Source organism: Anguilla anguilla, chromosome 8, assembly GCF_013347855.1.
Source record: "Anguilla anguilla isolate fAngAng1 chromosome 8, fAngAng1.pri, whole genome shotgun sequence".
In the NCBI taxonomy this organism is placed as follows: Eukaryota; Metazoa; Chordata; class Actinopteri; order Anguilliformes; family Anguillidae; genus Anguilla; species Anguilla anguilla.
This window is the reverse complement of record NC_049208.1, coordinates 53,613,044-53,629,775: the sequence shown is the minus strand read 5'-3', so window position 1 is coordinate 53,629,775 and position 16,732 is coordinate 53,613,044. Positions and strand designations below refer to the sequence as shown.

The window sequence follows — 16,732 nt, the reverse complement described above, 5'->3', positions numbered from 1 at the left end:
CGACAGCATCTGCACACATCACCGCGGGCGACAGCATCCGGACACGCACGTCTCCACGGGCAACAACATCCGCACACACATCACCACGGGCGACAGCATCTGTACAGCTGACGCCGATAGCATTCAGTGATAATCTACTCCAATATGAAAAGTAATCGATACTCAAATATAATTAAGCATTAAAAGTAAAAATACATTCCAGAAACTTCCAGAAATGAATTAGTTCCCAGTAAAATGTAGCTGTTGAGTGTTAGCTGTGTGTTGCTGTCCTAGGATAACAGCAAGAACTTGATATGAATTTTTTTGTACATCGCTTTGGGTAAAAGTGTCTGCTAAATAATTGTAATGTAATATAATGTCCAGATGTAGATAATGTAAACTTGAAACTTGTGTGAAAAATGAGTCAAAGCCAAAACCCATTTTCAAGGCTAATAACACAAAGCCAGTAAACTGCTGAAACCTCCAGCGTGTGGACAAATTTCAGCCTTGGCTCCTGAGAGCTCAAACGCGCAAAACTGCGATATCCACAGAAATGCTTCACACCCCAGCTCGCTTTAGAAAAAAAGGACAGAACAAAGAGACTGACTGTTCCCCACAAAAAAAAGAGCGCTTTTTTTATTTGTTTGAATGTACAGACGTGGACGAGGGCGCCCCCTAGCGGTAGCGGTGGAGCTGCAGGGTGTTGCGCCTCCTCCAGGCGGCCCGGCGGGACCCGCCGATGGTCAGGTGGAACTTGTGGCCCTTGCCCAGGCCGCGGCTCTTCTTGCCGGCCGAGGTCAGGCCGCGCATCTCGCGGTGCTTGTGCACCGCCTTGGTGATCCATTGGGCGTCCGGGTCGCGGCGCACCGCCTTGTGGAACGGGTCGATCAGGATCACCTCGAAGAACTTGTAGGTGGAGTCCTCGCCCACCCAGTAGGAGTTCAGCACCCGCAGGGCGCCGCAGTGCCGTCCGGCACGCTCCTGTCGCCAAAAAGAAAAAAGAAAAAAAAAAAACGTGTGATGCTGCCGCTATCCGGTCGACAGGGTCTTATCCTGGCCAAACTGTACACCAGAGTTCTTAAAACTCCGGTCCTCAAGGGCCACAGCATCTGTGCGCTTTATGTTTCAGAACTTAAGTGCTTCATTTCTGCTTTTCCATTTTCCATATCCAATACATATATACTTTTCAGCCAATAATCTTTTCCCATTAATCTTACAGAAATCCACCACATTTGGCAACCGTGATATTACTGCACGGTGATACATGCACATCTGCAGGCAAGAAAACCAGAGATTTGCTACGGTAACCAGATTGTGCTCCTACAATTCACCCATCCGCTGCTTACTGTCAATAGGAAGCACTAATCCCCCCCCCCTCATCCTGGTACTACATTTATGAATATTAAGAAAGAGATGCTCAAGGGCAAAACAATATTACCCCCCCCCCCCCAAACACTCTCATTCTTGAATATTCACAAGCTACAACAAATGATAGTTTCATCATCAACAGCAGACAACATTTTCAGTGTGAACATGGAGCTGCTCATCTGGCCGGTCTGTTGGATCTTTGGCTGACATGTTCAGTGATGTCACAGGCGCAGGCGGTCTGCGCAGTCTGTCCTGGGCTGAATGTGGGGCCTTACGTTATGCTATGCTAAGTCTGCGCAGGCGGTCTGCGCAGTCTGTCCTGGGCAGAATGTTAAGCTAAGTCTGCGCAGGCGGTCTGCGCAGTCTGTCCTGGGCTGAATGTTATGCTACATCTGCGCAGTCTGTCCTGGGCTGAATGTTATGCTACGTCTGCGCAGGCAGTCTGTCCTGGGCAGAATGTTATGCTAAGTCTGCGCAGTCTGTCCTGGGCTGAATGTGGGGCATTACGCCATGCCGTGCTAAGTCTGCGCAGGCGGTCTGCGCAGTCTGTCCTGGGCAGAATGCGGGGCATTACGTCATGCCGTGCCAAGTCTGCGCAGACGGGCTCACCTCGGCTGTGGACTGCAGGCTGCGGGCGAACTTGATCTGGTTGACGCCGTGGTGAACGGGTTTGCCGTAGGTGGCGCCCTTGGGCACGGGACGCTTGCGGCCGCCGCGGCGCACGCGGATGCGGTAGATCACGTATCCTGCGAACGGCCAATCACAGACAGGGGGGATTCAACATCGCGCTCTACCATTGGTCAGCGCACAACGTACAACCAGGGCTGCCCAACCCTGTTCCTGGAGATCTAGCATCCTGCCAGTTTTCATGTCAGCCCTGAAGTGGCACACCTGATTCTACTAAAACAGCAGCTCAATGAGATCGCTAGCTGTTGAATGAAGTGTGCTTTGTCAGGGTTGGAGTGAAAGCCTACAGGACGGCAGATCTCCAGGAACAGGGTCAGGCAGCCCTGCCAACACACTGACAAACTGACGCCAGACACGTCCTTGATTTGACAACATTTCACAAGAAAAACACTTCAATTTTTTTTTTTTTTTTTAAAGATGGGAAAAGGAACTCATTGTGATTAGTTATGATCATTAATTTTATAACTGACAACATTACAAACACAGCTTAGGACATACGTGTTTCTTGGCACTGTTTGATAACGAGAACACCGGTCACGTTCTGAGCCTTAGTTCACGCAGCTCTTACTAACGAGCACTGTGTGTAAACCGGTCCTGTTAAATCTCTCAGGATCAGTGTCAAATAAAACGTGCTCCTTCTGCACGAGGCAGGTACTGAACCAAAACAAAGACCCATGCTGCCTCGCCTGGATGCTGGCTTTTGAAGCGTAGTACTGGCGTACCAGTTCCTGTACAGTTCATCATTACCAATACAGCCAATCCGAAAGCTTCCGTTGCCCATCACAGGTATAAACACATGAAGAACAATCCATAAAGGTAAGGACTGTTGAGGCATGCAAACTCAGTCAAAATTATAAACATCGGAGGCGCACCGTTACCCACAGCTTACCTATACAATCAAATATAGTGCCTTTAGTGACTTATGCACAGATACAGTGATATAGAACCGAAGTTATGTGTTCCTGGAGACCGGTTAGCTCGTATCTGACCGGAGGAGCCGTCATTACGGTACCTTGCTTGGCTTTGTACCCGAGCCTGCGGGCCTTGTCGGGTCTAGTGGGCCTGGGTGCCCGGTGAAGACCGGAGAGCTGTCGGTACTGCCAGCACCGGACGCGGAGCAGAAAACGCATCACGTCCGACTGCTTCTTCCTCCATAGCTCCTGCATGTACTTGTACGCACCCATGCTGTCTCAGCTACGACCGGGAGAGAAAGAGAGAGAGAAAGAAATGTAATGTTGTCATGCTACTAAAGCAAATTTAATTGAAAAAGAGGAATTAAGCAGGCTGCACGAGGTGCAACGTACAAACATCCCGTCAACATTCATGCTCATGCCATCGTAACTGGCAACCAAACTGTTCAGATACAGGGTCGCATTACCAAAACAATTAAAAGCAACTATTAGCCTGCCAATAGGCAAGCTAGCTGTCTTGTCATCATTCCACAGCAAGTATCAATCGTGGTGGTATTTTAGTTTTACACACAGCGAGTTTCCCTGAAAATAACAAGCCGCTTAATTTTACACTGTGGTCCTCTCAACCGGCCATGCCACCGTAACAAGGCCGCGGCGCTGCAAGCTAGCGCTAGTGCTAGTGCAAACCTACAACTTCTCAAACAGTGATTCAGTCAAACGCTACAAAACGTGACACATAGTCAGGATTCAAATGTACATTAAAAAAAGCATATAAATGAATTACTGCCTTAACGGTGCCACAGAACCAAATAATTATTTCATTCAGTTCTGTCGACTGTTTAAAATGGCCAGAGCCGTAGTTACATGCTCGTACACATTACCAGGAGCCCAATATCCACAAAAAGTCACTTTCGTTTACAACAAAATACTAAAATATCGACTACATCCACATTTTAAAATGCAAGTTATATGAACTGTAACAATTTGAGGCCCGATGACATTGTTTTTATGATAGATTTAAGTGGATTTTACAGTGAGAGTATTAGAAGAATTCTCACTTACATGATGGCGTACGAACCGGAAAGAGAGAGGAGAATTTCCCAGCATGCCTTAAGAGAAATGTTAAAACGACATTTCCTGCGAAACGCGCTGTCTTGGCTGGGAAATGAAGTTCGCCATAAATCTTACGTCAGCTGTTTCAGTTATTATTTCATTAGACAAAAATTATTTTGGCAAAAGTTCATTTCATGTCACTAATTTTCGTGGGGGGAGGGGTGTGTAAATGCAGCTGTATCTTCCCCGCAATACAAACCTGGATAATGAACAAACGTCTAATAATTCTAGTATCTACCGGACATAAATATTATTACATAAGAAAATTAAATAGTATCCAGCAGAAATCGCGTACGTATACATGGGCATCGATGCAAAATAAAGTAGCTAGACGTTGTTCGCCCGGTCTACCCTCTGTAGAGTTCGTTAGGAATTTTTACACATAATACTTGGGCCGAATATTTGGACTTGGCGTTCTGATTCATGGTCAATGTCTTAAAACAACTTTAGTAATGTATCCGGCTGACGAGCCGCTGTCCCCCAAAGCGAGAGTGGAATTCGGCGCATGCGTGCACATTGCATGGAGCTTCCTGGTGCGAATACGTCATCGCAGCCGCAGTAACAGCATGGGACCTCGGTAGTGCGGAGGAGATACATCAGACTTCGCGGTTCGGCGCACTCCAAAAAACCAAAAGGATCGGATCTTATTTCTTGTGATTGGCATTACCAGCACTGTTGCAAGGTAAACCCCCGCCCATTATGAGTTCTGTTTTTCCTTTTGCAATGATGTAAGGACGTGCGAGCGAACTTTATTGATTATTATTTTTTTGGAACGTCACACAACTTTCGGGTTAGCAAGCTGATTTACGCCCTCGGGTGTATTGCATTTTGCATTGCCTTCGTTGTGACAGATTTAATCCAATCTTTCGTGTGTTTTACACGTTCGTGTCCCTGGTGGTTTCCGATACCCAAGGTCACCGGGTCGCCATGGGGAAGGGGTGCAAGGTGGTGGTCTGCGGCTTGGCTTCGGTGGGGAAGACTGCGATCCTGGAGCAGCTACTTTACGGGAATCACACTGTCGGTTAGTAGCTCGCGCTTGTGAGCAGTATAATGGTTTATCTTTTATGACGTTGTTTATCTCAAGTCAAAACACACAAACACACACACACACACACACATTGTATGTAAGCGCTGTCAAGGAGTAAAGTATTCCTGCAATGCTGGGAAGCATCAACAGTATTCTAAATTTCACTCTCACCTGATGTAGCCACCTGACACACCCACCTGATGCACTTACCTGACACGCTTAGCTGATGCACTTAACTGACACACTTACCCAAGACACTCGCATGACGCACTTACCTGACACACTCACCTGATGCACTCACATGACGCACTCACCTGACACACTGAGCTGATGCACTCACCTGATGCACTCAGGTGGATTCACACACATTCCATGTCATTCCAACCTGAAAGCCTGAACTGGGAATCCTTGGTTTTCCCGCCCGTGGGGCGGCGGCAGGCTCGGAGTCCGGCGAAACGGTGGAGGACGTGTACGTGGCGTCCGTGGAGACGGACCGCGGCGTCAAGGAGCAGTTGCGCCTGTACGACACCAGGGGGCTCCACGACAGCCTGGAGCTGCCCAAGCACTACTACTCGGTGGCCGACGGCTTCGTGCTGGTCTACAGCGTGGACAGCCTGGAGTCCTTCAAGAAGGTGGACCTGCTCAAGAAGGAGATCGACAAGTCCAGGGACAAGAAGGAGGTACGGTACGGCTGCTGCGATGACGACTTACGCAAATCTTTTTTTTTTACACAGCGTTGTATCCATGTATACAGCTGGATATAGACTGAAGCAGTGCAGGTTAAGTACCTTTGCTCAAGGGTACAATGGCGGTGTCCTACTGAACCTGTGACCTTTAGGTTAAAAGACCAGCTCCTTATCCATTGCACTGCTAAACCCCGGCCCCTTCCCCAGGTGGCGGTCATCGTGCTGGGGAATAAGACGGACCTGCGGGACCGGCGGCAGGTGGAGGCAGAGACGGCGCAGGTGTGGGCGCGGGGGGAGAAGGTGAAGCTGTGGGAGGTGAGCGTGACGGAGCGCTCCTCCCTCATCGAGCCCTTCACCGTGCTCACCAGCCGCCTCACCCAGCCCCAGAGCAAGTCCGCCTTCCCCCTGCCCGGCCGCAAGAGCAAGGGCACGCCGTCCAACGACATCTGAGCCGCTGCCGCCGCCATTACGGCTCTGGAGGGAGGGGGATTAGCGCATCGCCGATGGAGGGTGGGCAGGGGAGGGCAGCCATTTTGGCTCAAGCACTTTGGAGAAGCAATGAGAAAGTGAAGCCATACACAATCAGTCAGTGACTCATTAATTAGCCAATCAAATTATTCCATTCCCCATAGCAACATGTTTTATGATTGGTTGATAATCAGCGAGTCAGTGATAGCGCTCCACCAATGCTGGGGTTTGTGAAGCCTCAGTCTCCCATTGCTACATTGGAGAGGAAAGAACAAACAGATTATGGGGAAGTAGATAGGGGAGCCGTTTTGGCTCAAAAACTAAGTACAAGCACATTATGAAGAGATCAGGCTAGAAAGTAGTAAAGGAAGAGCTGATGTCACATATTATGTAATAATATACTCTGCTTTGATTGGTCAGTTGCTCACTCTTCCTGCGACTGGTCATTGCGCTTTTCTTACAGTTGTGAGAGTCTGTGTGTTCTTTTTGTCTTTTTTTAAACGTTTCCTAGAAAAGAGTTTTATTTTTGGTAATTTACTTTTTGCACTTTACCGATGAAGAAGCACAGGAGGTGGTTTTGGTGGAGGGTACAATGTGTGATGATTTGAGGGGGGAAAAAACCCTTAGATATGTAGCTTGTCTTCATTAACACTGTGATACCCAACCTATTAAAAGAATGTGAATTCACTGGACAGTAGTGTTTATTTGCTCAGTGTGAATCAATTGATTTCTAAATTCATAATTTTATAAAGTTGTCATGGGTTTCCAATACCCCTTTCCCACTGTAGAGCTGGAACCAGGCTGACTCATTATAGCCCTTTCCCACTGTAGAGCTGGAACCAGGCTGACTCATTATAGCCCTTTCCCACTGTAGAGCTGGAACCAGGCTGGCTCATTATACCCCTTTCCCACTGTAGAGCTGGAACCAGGCTGGCTCATTATAGCCCTTTCCCACTGTAGAGCTGGAACCAGGCTGGCTCATTATAGCCCTTTCCCACCGTAGAGCTGGAACCAGGCTGGCTCATTATAGCCCTTTCCCACTGTAGAGTTGGAACCAGGCTGGCTCATTATAGCCCTTTCCCACTGTAGAGCTGGAACCAGGCTGGCTCATTATACCCCTTTCCCACTGTAGAGTTGGAACCAGTCTGGCTCATTATAGCCCTTTCCCACTGTAGAGCTGGAACCAGGCTGGCTCATTATAGCACTTTCCCACTGTAGAGTTGGAACCAGGCTGGCTCATTATACCCCTTTCCCACTGTAGAGCTGGAACCAGGCTGGCTCATTATAGCCCTTTCCCACTGTAGAGCTGAACCAGGCTGGCTCATTATACCCCTTTCCCACTGTAGAGCTGAACCAGGCTGGCTCATTATAGCCCTTTCCCACTGTAGAGCTGAACCAGGGTGGCTCATTATAGTCCTTTCCCACTGTAGAGCTGGAACCAGGCTGGCTCATTATAGCCCTTTCCCACTGTAGAGCTGGAACCAGGCTGGCTCATTATAGCCCTTTGTATGAATGAGACTTGGTCTGACAGCGCTGAATGCTTTTGTAATGGCTGGTGACTGAAATACAAAAAATGTGGCCAAAAGACGGAGTACATCAATTATAACTTTAATAAAACTGATAAATTCATCACTTGGAAGATTCACATTGAAAAGCTTGAGATTTGGCCCAGCTGGACGGACCTTGTTCGAACGACACTCCACAAGCAGTCAAAACAGAAAACAAAAGGTCAAATTTATCCACCGGGTCATAGCAGAAAATACCGAAAAACCCATCAACAACAGAACAAGGAAACATGGGAAAAAAGAAAAAAAAAAAACCTGAACCTGCCACACAGACAAGGACTTTATTGCTGGCTTGTATTTCTATTTGTGTTCAACAGGATGCAGAAACAGGAAAGTGATGCAATCTGGGAAAATAAGACTCAAAATATGCAACTGAAACAAACCCCGCCCCCTTCCTTCCGACTCACCCCGCCCCCCCTGCTCTGCAATGTTCCATCAGCTCCACCCACTGACCGGTAGCAGTACTTGTGGTGGTGTGTTGTGGGAGGGGACTCAGAAGGGGGTGTGGCAAAGGAGGCGGGGCTTGAAGGAGGGTGGGGCAGAGGCAGGGCTCATAGGACGGCGGGGCGGGGCTCAGTGGGTGGGGAAGGGCAGGGGGCGGGGCTGGGGGCGGGGCCTATGTGGCGTAGCGCTTGGTCCACTGTTTGGCTGTTCTGTCGTGTTCGGCTCTGTTCGTTGTGTACTGCGTGGCGATGCTCCCCACCAGTGGGTCCGCTGAGGGGGGGGGGGGGGGGAGAGAGAGAGAGAGGGAGGGTGGGAGAGAGAGAGAGAGAGATGGAGGATGGGAGAGAGAGAAAGAGACGGAGGGAGGGAGAGGGAGGGAGGCAGGGAGAGAGAGGGAGAGAGAGAGAGAGAGAGAGAGTGAGAGAGAGGGAGGGAGGGAGAGAGAGAGAGAGAGAGAGAGGTTAGGACACACTTACATGGTTAAAACATACCTGTGCTCTTAAACCGTGTGTAACCGGAGAACTCTGTGTAACCGGAGAACCAGATCTGCAGAAACCAGACCTGGGTCAAACATATATTTGCTTAGGATTCAAATATTTTTCTGTGCTCAGTTGATCTTGCCTGGTGCAGCGGACACTGCCAATAGGTCCAGAAGGAGTGGTTAGCACTTTCTGAGAGTATTCCCATTGGTTTCAGTGCACCGGACAAAATCAGCAGAGGCGTGTCCTGCGGCAGAGGGGCGTGGCTTACCCGGGTTGCAGTCTGTGAGGAGGGAGCAGATGGACAGCAGCACCTTGGAGATGGTGAGGGCGGGGCTCCAGTTGTCCTTCAGAATGTCCAGGCAGATCACGCCCTGGCTGTTGATGTTGCAGTGGTAGATTCTGGTGCGGAACGTCACCTAGGAAACGGAAGGGAGGAGTCAGACACAAGCGTGGACACGTGACCGCACACACGCACACACACACAAGCCTGAGGAAGTTCTACAAGCCATTAGACATCTTACGCCTCAAACTGAAGTATGCCTTTATTAAGACTTCACCATTTAAGTTTTGAACAGTGTTTTTCGGACTAAATCAGGGATGTGATTTTTCCTGTTTGATCTGGAAATACTGCTTTTGTTCAGGTCCCAAGTGCTTCAGGGATTAATGTTTGGCTTTATAACTGAACAGCCTCCGCTGCTGTCAGCCCTCTGTGTGTGTTTATGAAAAACCTCGTATTTCCAGCAGGGCTAGCTCCCTCAAATATTTACATAATTTTCCACCCCCGCAATGACAGCACTGAGATAAGCCTGCACTCGCTGTCAGTCCTGCCACTGATATTACTGGGCTGTAGCTGTAGCACCCTCTGGTGGCGGACATGCAGTACAGCAGTTAGGAGGGAGTAGGCGATTAGTCCGATTACAGTGTGCAGGTAGTTATGGGACGATACAGACAGGTCCTAAACTATCAGGATTTCTGCGTGCTGAACAATCCCTTTCTCATCCGTAACAAACCCACACAGCAACATTACACAGGAATGCAGGTTCTGCTCACCCAAAGCCCCTGGGGGTAAATTTGAGGGAGTGAAGGGGTATTTGGGTACGTATATCAGGTGTAGAGGTAACCTCTAGGGCAAACTGACATCGAGTGCACTCTGGGGCAGTTCAGAGGGGTAGTTTGCATAGTTGAAGCATTCCCTGGGGGTATATTGGGGGCAGGGCTTACCTTTGGGGGCTTGAAGGGGTAGTCGGGGGTGAAGGCGATGTCCAGGAAGAAGACCCCCCCCTCGTACACAGACCCGGGGGGGCCCAGGATGGTGGAGCGCCACTCGTAGATGTTATCTCCCTTCGGCCCAGCACTGCTCTCACACACACACACACACACACACAGGTTATTTACCTTAGGCCCAACATTACACACACATACAGACACACACACATACACATACACATACACACACAGACACACACACACACACACACACAGGTTATTTACCTTAGGCCCAACATTACACACACATACAGACACACACACATACACATACACACACATACACACAGGTTATTTACCTTAGGCCCAACATTACACACACATACAGACACACACACACACACACACACACACACACACACACACACACACACACACACACACACACACACACACACACACACACACACACACACACACACACACACACACACACACACACGCTAAACGCTAAACACAAGAACTACAGAAGGTATAAAAAGCGTAAACAGGAACAGGGACGCCCGCCCCCTGGGTTGCCATGGCGACCGGAGTAAAGGTTATTTCGGGGGAAGCCCGCGTCCTCGCTAAAGAGCCCAGAGTTACGGCCTTAATTTACCACAGGGTCGTTTAGCGTAGCCAGCCCGCCGCCCGCCCCCCCGCCCGCCCGCCCGCCCCCTCTCTCCCGCCCGCCCGGCCGCCCGCCAGCCCGCCCCTCTCTCCCGCCCGCCCGGCCGCCCGCCAGCCCGTCCCTCTCTCCCGCCTTCGCTGTCGCAGAAACCCGCCACCCCCCCGCGTCCGAGCCGCCGCGGCTCGCCACGCCCACCCCGGAGTCCAGCCATGCGCCACGCCCGCCCGCCCCCCCCCCCCCCCGCCCCCACAGACCAGACGCGGTAAATCGTCTTCGGTTTGTCTGCGCGACCACACGCGATTCTGGCGGTCTGTACAGTCATACATGAACACGCTGACTTACTGTGCCAAAGTCATGACCTCATTCACAAGCAGGACCAGCCACCTTCGGTCCTGCAGCTTTCTACACGAATGCATTTCTGTTTACCCAACTCCCCTGACTCATTTCACAGCTTCCAAAAGCCCTTCATTTTTACATATTCTACAGAAACGGGACACAGACAGCTGTAGCGAATGTTAGAGCATCCTGATGTTTTTAGTCGTGAGTCAGTTCAGAAAGCGAACTTACACAGCATTTTCATGAACTATAACAGTGATTCTTCAGGGCTGCAACAGCACAGCATATGGCACAGTGTACAGCACAGAGACCGTACAGCACAGCATACAGCATAGAGACCATACAGCACAGCATACAGCACAGAGACTATACAACACAGAGGCCATACAACAGAGACTGTATAGCACAGCATACAGCACAGAGACCGTACGGCACAGAGGCTGTACAGCACAGAGACCGTACAGCACAGAGGCGGTACAGCACAGTGGCCGTATGGCACAGAGACCGTACAGCACAGAGGCGGTACAGCACAGTGGCCGTATGGCACAGAGACCGTACAGCACAGAGGCGGTACAGCACAGTGGCCGTATGGCACAGAGACCGTACAACACAGAGTGTACAGCACAGCATACAGCACAGAGACCATACAGCACAGTGGCCGTATGGCACAGAGACCGTACAGCACAGAGGCGGTACAGCACAGTGGCCGTATGGCACAGAGGCTGTATGGCACAGAGACCGGACGGCACAGAGGCCGTATGGCACAGAGGCGGTACGGCACAGAGACCGTACGGCACAGAGGCTGTATGGCACAGAGACCATACAGCACAGAGGCTGTATGGCACAGTGGCCGTATGGCACAGAGGCAGTACGGCACAGAGGCCGTATGGCACAGAGACCATACAACACACAGGCTGTATGGCACAGAGGCGGTACAGAAGCCGTATGGGGCTGATATCAGCAGCCTAACAGGCCTCTGTCTGCCGTCTCCCACAGGGCTCACACAGCCCCCACAGACCCAGCAGAGCCTCAGCGCTCAGTCTGTGTTCATCAAGCAGCTGGGGGTGTGAGTCTCTGGCCTGTATATCACAGAGACTGTAACCAAACCAAACTGCACCAAACCTGGTCTTCCAGTCGCTCTTATTCTCTCAATCTCTGGCCTTTTATCTCTCTCTTCCTCACACACAACACTCTCCCTCTCTATGAGCTCTCTCTCCCTCTCTCTCTCTCTCTCTCTTTGGACCCTTTCTCTCTTGCTCTTTCCCTCTATGAGACCTCTCCCTCTCTCTCTCTCTCTCTACCAGTCCTCTCTCTCTCTCTGTAAGCTCAGCGTAGAACATAGTCCACAGTTGGGGTAACTTAGCAACAATACACCCCATTGTGGAAGCTGGCTAGGCACGTGGCAAACAGTAAACAGTGTCAAACACTAAAAAAAGACAGGCTTCACAAGTTTTAACGAGCACAAGGTGCTTCCCCACCCAAACAGGGAAACCTCACATTTCAAAATAAACACAGCCGTCAATACAAAAGAAACAAACACATAAGCAAGTTATTTATGATTTACATGCTTTTCGTACGGAATATAACAATCAGTAAGAGGGCTAACCATCCATCCATCCATTATCTATACCCACTTATCCTGAGCAAGGACGCAGGGGGTGCTGGAGCCTATCCCAGCGTGCATTGGACGAGAGGCAGGACTACACCACGGACAGGCCACCAACCTATGAAGAGTAACCACGCTGTCCAATCAGCTTTAAGTCCCGGCCTTCCGTGAAATCTCCCATTTGACTCCTGTGACGCTTTTCTCTCCCTGGTAAAAGCATGACCCTGGCTACGTAAGCCCGTCCGTCCGATGCTCGAGGAACGCAGACGAGGCCTGCAGAACTTCGCACGCACTCTGAAAGGCGAACAGCTTCCATCGCCGACACAATTCCGCGCCGAGCGTAGGAAACGGCGCACAGACGGCCTTCCCGGTAAAGACGGAACGGAATTCCATTTTCCCGCCGCCGTGGCTCAGCCAACACGTTGGAACGCCAGGTTTCGCGGAACCGTCCCGACTCTATATTTTCCTGAAACGTTCTTATCCGACAGCCCAAAACCACAAAGCAGGCCAACTTTAGCCAAACAGCACAGTGAGCCCTTTACCAAAAGGCAATTTTAAAAAAAAACGATGTAACTAAGAATTATGCATGTATAGGCCGCTAAATATTTTATGTATTAAACTGAAATTCAACCAGAAATGAATTCAAGCCAGAGGTTTCCTGGATCTACCACAGCACACCATAATGCTCCTCGTGTGCCTGGGTTTGCCATACAACATCCAACAGCCTACAGAAGCATTTTCAAGAGGCCTGGTGAAAAATAAACCCAGAAAGATTCAGTGAACCATACCTGCAGTTCGGTGGAGGATCCACGGTGATATCTGCCAGTTCCTTCTGAATCCTACAAAGCACGTGAAAAAATGTATACATTATATACACACACACACACACACACACAACACTTACATTTCAATTTAGTACCAGCGCCTGTCACCAGCTGGTCTCCAGGGCGCTCGTGCGCAGGCACGCACGACCAGCTGTGCACAACTGCACGAGAAAACAACATGGCCGCTCCCAGCGCCACCAATTTTGTGTGTTTTACCTCAAAGGCTGAAATGACCACTTAAACAGTAAGAAATTGCCCCGGAGTCGGCGTAGGGCCAAAGTCCACCGCCGTGAGAAACGGCAGTAGGTGAAAAATTGTAAATATTCCTTTCAGAATTTTCGCAACGAGCCGAATAAGTTAATATGCAAATGAGTTGATCCTAAGCAGAAACGGAAAAGCGGTGCTTGTTGCGTTATCTCTTAAAGGAGACGCGCGTCTGCAGCAGCCTCGAATGCACGCTGAGCCTTAACTGGGCTACCCGCCGGTAGTTGGTTTACAGCTACAACTGATAGAAACTCTTAAACGCCTTCCAAACTGAAGACATAATGTAAAACAAAAAACAGGCGAAACGGCGCTTGTAGCCTGGTTACTGTGCAATAACATAGCTACTCATCATGCATTGTAACCACCAAGTAAACATTCCACCGTCGTTTCCATGTGATGACACAATAATTCCGGATCACTTGCACGCCTGTCCCCGTGCACGGTCACAACGGGGCAATAATTCTCATGAGAGAATGTCCAGCTAACGACTCGATAAAAGTGACCCACGCCACTCTTCGGAATCGCGTGGTCGGTCGGTTACCTCTTCGCGCTGGTGGAAAGCAGTTTTGAGGTTTTGCTCATGCTTGTTTTGCTTTCTCGTTTCTTGCTAGGCGTGTCTTTCTGTTTCGGGTGAGTGGAAGATGAGGAAGAGGATGACGAAGAACTGGTGCTGGCACGCGAATCCTCATCCGACATACCGGCTTCTGTGAGGGAAGAAGGGGGGGAAAGCTGCAAGATAGTAGCCTCGTGACCCTGCAATTGGCGAGCTGCAAACCTGAAGGCAAATGCTCCATCACGGTCGCACTGGAAAGCAGTTAGGCTACGATCGGGATAAGACGTGTTGTTCGGGCAATAATGTCAGTTAAATCAGCAGCAAATTCGGGTCTGAAGCGCCACGGACGCTTTTGACTTGGAGACAAGCCACCAGAATACATCCGGAACGTTCCGAGCGCTCTGGTCCTAAATTTAGCCCAAATAAGACAAAACAAACACTGCTTTGTTCACGAGTGGAATTCTTACACAAACCCCGTGAGCCGGTCCCCTTCCAGTACGACGCGAAGGACTTGTTCCTGTAATTGCGCTCATTGACAAACCCTGCTAAATGTTTTTAAAGGGTTTTCAGGCTCCCGACAGGAATACTCAGATCAGGTAAAACTGGTAACAAATACAGCGAGGAGTGATTTATTCTAATTGGCTGCTACGAAGCAGAAATGAAATCCAAACGGAGCCGCGTCGCTTGCATTCGACACATTTCCGAAATGTCTCTCATCCACGTAGCCGAGGCCACTCAGTGAAACTCTGAAAAAAGAACCGACTAGTTAACTGTCACATTAAAAATCAGAGTGCCGTGTCGTGTTTAATCGGCAAGCCGCACGGGGACATTGAGCTAACCTTTGTTATTCTTCACGCGCCTCCGTTAGCCTACAAGCAGTCGACTGATCTCGGCTCAGCCTCGCGCTCCTCGGTTAGATCGGCTTCCTTTCTGCTTTTCCCGGACCCGCTAAACGTCTTCCTTCATATTAAGGACTTCGAAATCAAAAGCGCGGAGACGCGAGACACGACCAAGGAGGGACGTCTGCTCGTGATCCGCGGAAAAAAACGAGTGTTTTCGCCCGCTAAGCGGCAGCTACCTTCCTTTGTGTCTGCGCTCGGTACGCCGCCTGGACGCGTGTCTTTCGCCTGGCAGGGAGCGGAAGTGTCGGTGTAATGGAGGTAGAGGCGGATGGTAATGTCAAGCAAAACGGGAAAGAACCAATTTAAAGAGAGATAGAGTTTTCAACCGATAAAAGGTGACAGTATAACAAACAAATATTTCCGGTAAAGCGATATGCGCGGTTGAGGTGATAACGTTTTTTTCTCGTCAGCGTGGAAAATAAGTGTGAAAGAACTTGAGAACACTTTCCAGACGTGTTTCCAGATAGGATGGAGACGGAACGGTTTCACAAATATCGTCCTGTTTGAGTCTAGATGTATTCGTTTTGAGAAATTATTCTCGGTTAGAGGCTGGAAATTAGAATTTTCTCGAATTTCTCTTTGGAGAAGGGAGCGGGTGGGGGGCACTTCAAAGCAAAAGACAGAATGTTTATGACCCTCTCTCTCATTAGTCTGTAGATAAGTCTGTGTTTTACAATAGGGGGGTTACATCCTTTTCTGATGCAGCTATCATAAGTTAGAAAGGATTCCATTTAAAAAGTATTTTCCGTTATGTATAGTCATCTCATATCAAGTCTGGCTGGGCAACCCCCTAGAATACCTTTTAGGACTCCCAAGGGGTCCACAGACCTTGTGTTGAAAACCCAGATTTTACACACATTACTACAGTGCCAAAACCAGCTACAGCCAAGGAACATAAAGGCTCACACACACACACACTCTCTCACACATGGACACTCACACACAGACACACACACGCATGCCTTCACACCTTGTTCTAACAAGTTTCTGGGGTGTAGCGGAGGAACTTGTGGGAACACCCACACACAGAAACACACCCACAAAACTTGGAAGTTCTTTTTTTGTTGTTATATTCAAATTGTTGTGAAAATGTCCAATTTTTCTGCTCAAAACATTCAGCCCTCATTTAACACAAATAATTTCCCCCTACCTGTGGAAATATTACCTGTGCACCTGTCTTACAAATATTACCTGAGCACTTGTCTTAAAATATCACCTGTGCACCTGGCTTAAAAAAAGTCTTGAAACGTCACTCTGAAGGTAAATGGCAGATAAGGTTTTCAAATTTATTTTTATTTATTTTTTACTGAACTGCCTGAGGTGGTCTTCAAAGCAGACCTGCAGTGTGTTTGAGAGTGACGTGTGACCACAACCTGTTTTTCTCTCCGTCTTGACTGCGGCTGGTAGATCTGTTATCACGACCTGCCTCTGTCTCGGCAGGGCTGGGGGGGGGGCGTTGGGGGGTTGAGCAGTGAAATGCCGGGAGACACGGAAACAGGCGCTGACGGGAGAGTTTCAGAACCCGCACCAAAATAACTTTAATCAGACGAGGCTCACGCAAGGCCCTCCACATGTGCTGTCTTCCAAATGATCCGTTTAACGGACTGAAGAAACAGCCTGTGTGTGTGTGTGTGTGAGGGA

General features: G+C 49.5%; 3 protein-coding genes across 5 annotated transcripts; 1 reads left to right on the top strand and 2 right to left on the bottom strand.

The window, feature by feature from the left end:
- Nucleotides 1-582: 582 nt before the first annotated feature.
- On the bottom strand, nucleotides 583-4,115 carry rpl15 (ribosomal protein L15). Its single transcript, XM_035430995.1, has 4 exons — nucleotides 4,008-4,115; nucleotides 3,047-3,228; nucleotides 1,957-2,093; nucleotides 583-960 (listed from the first exon to the last, which is right to left on the bottom strand). Exons 2-4 carry the CDS (start codon nucleotides 3,216-3,218, stop codon nucleotides 655-657), a joined length of 615 nt encoding a protein of 204 aa, XP_035286886.1. The 5' UTR covers nucleotides 3,219-3,228; nucleotides 4,008-4,115; the 3' UTR covers nucleotides 583-654.
- Nucleotides 4,116-4,581: 466 nt separating this feature from the next.
- nkiras1 (NFKB inhibitor interacting Ras-like 1) lies at nucleotides 4,582-6,931 on the top strand. Of its 2 annotated transcripts, none has more exons than XM_035430996.1 (4): nucleotides 4,582-4,740; nucleotides 4,972-5,079; nucleotides 5,524-5,765; nucleotides 5,979-6,931. In XM_035430996.1, the coding sequence occupies exons 2-4, from the start codon at nucleotides 4,986-4,988 to the stop codon at nucleotides 6,219-6,221; spliced, it is 579 nt and encodes a 192-aa protein (XP_035286887.1). In that variant the 5' UTR covers nucleotides 4,582-4,740; nucleotides 4,972-4,985; the 3' UTR covers nucleotides 6,222-6,931. The 2 variants fall into 2 exon arrangements, with proteins under 2 accessions (XP_035286887.1, XP_035286888.1); XM_035430997.1 differs by having other exon boundaries at nucleotides 4,593-4,740; nucleotides 4,953-5,079.
- Nucleotides 6,932-7,831: 900 nt separating this feature from the next.
- LOC118232788 (ubiquitin-conjugating enzyme E2 E1-like) lies at nucleotides 7,832-15,354 on the bottom strand. Of its 2 annotated transcripts, none has more exons than XM_035427899.1 (6): nucleotides 15,029-15,354; nucleotides 14,178-14,340; nucleotides 13,337-13,387; nucleotides 9,952-10,084; nucleotides 8,999-9,146; nucleotides 7,832-8,518 (listed from the first exon to the last, which is right to left on the bottom strand). In XM_035427899.1, the coding sequence occupies exons 2-6, from the start codon at nucleotides 14,330-14,332 to the stop codon at nucleotides 8,421-8,423; spliced, it is 585 nt and encodes a 194-aa protein (XP_035283790.1). In that variant the 5' UTR covers nucleotides 14,333-14,340; nucleotides 15,029-15,354; the 3' UTR covers nucleotides 7,832-8,420. The 2 variants fall into 2 exon arrangements, with proteins under 2 accessions (XP_035283790.1, XP_035283791.1); XM_035427900.1 differs by lacking the exon at nucleotides 15,029-15,354 and adding an exon at nucleotides 14,657-14,929.
- Nucleotides 15,355-16,732: the final 1,378 nt, after the last annotated feature.

Coding starts and splice junctions, on each gene's coding strand:
- rpl15 (XM_035430995.1), bottom strand. CDS start 3,218: ATGGGTGCGTACAAGTACATGCAGGAGCTATGGAGGAAGAAGCAGTCG. Junction 2,094..3,046: donor CGGGTACAAAGCCAAGCAAG/GTACCGTAATGA, acceptor GGCCGTTCGCAG/GATACGTGATCTACCGCATC. Junction 961..1,956: donor GCCTGCAGTCCACAGCCGAG/GTGAGCCCGTCT, acceptor TTTTGGCGACAG/GAGCGTGCCGGACGGCACTG.
- nkiras1 (XM_035430996.1), top strand. CDS start 4,986: ATGGGGAAGGGGTGCAAGGTGGTGGTCTGCGGCTTGGCTTCGGTGGGG. Junction 5,080..5,523: donor TTACGGGAATCACACTGTCG/GTTAGTAGCTCG, acceptor GGGCGGCGGCAG/GCTCGGAGTCCGGCGAAACG. Junction 5,766..5,978: donor AGTCCAGGGACAAGAAGGAG/GTACGGTACGGC, acceptor CCCCTTCCCCAG/GTGGCGGTCATCGTGCTGGG.
- LOC118232788 (XM_035427899.1), bottom strand. CDS start 14,332: ATGTCGGATGAGGATTCGCGTGCCAGCACCAGTTCTTCGTCATCCTCT. Junction 10,085..13,336: donor GATCCTCCACCGAACTGCAG/GTATGGTTCACT, acceptor GTGTGAGAGCAG/TGCTGGGCCGAAGGGAGATA. Junction 9,147..9,951: donor ACCCCTTCAAGCCCCCAAAG/GTAAGCCCTGCC, acceptor TCCGTTTCCTAG/GTGACGTTCCGCACCAGAAT.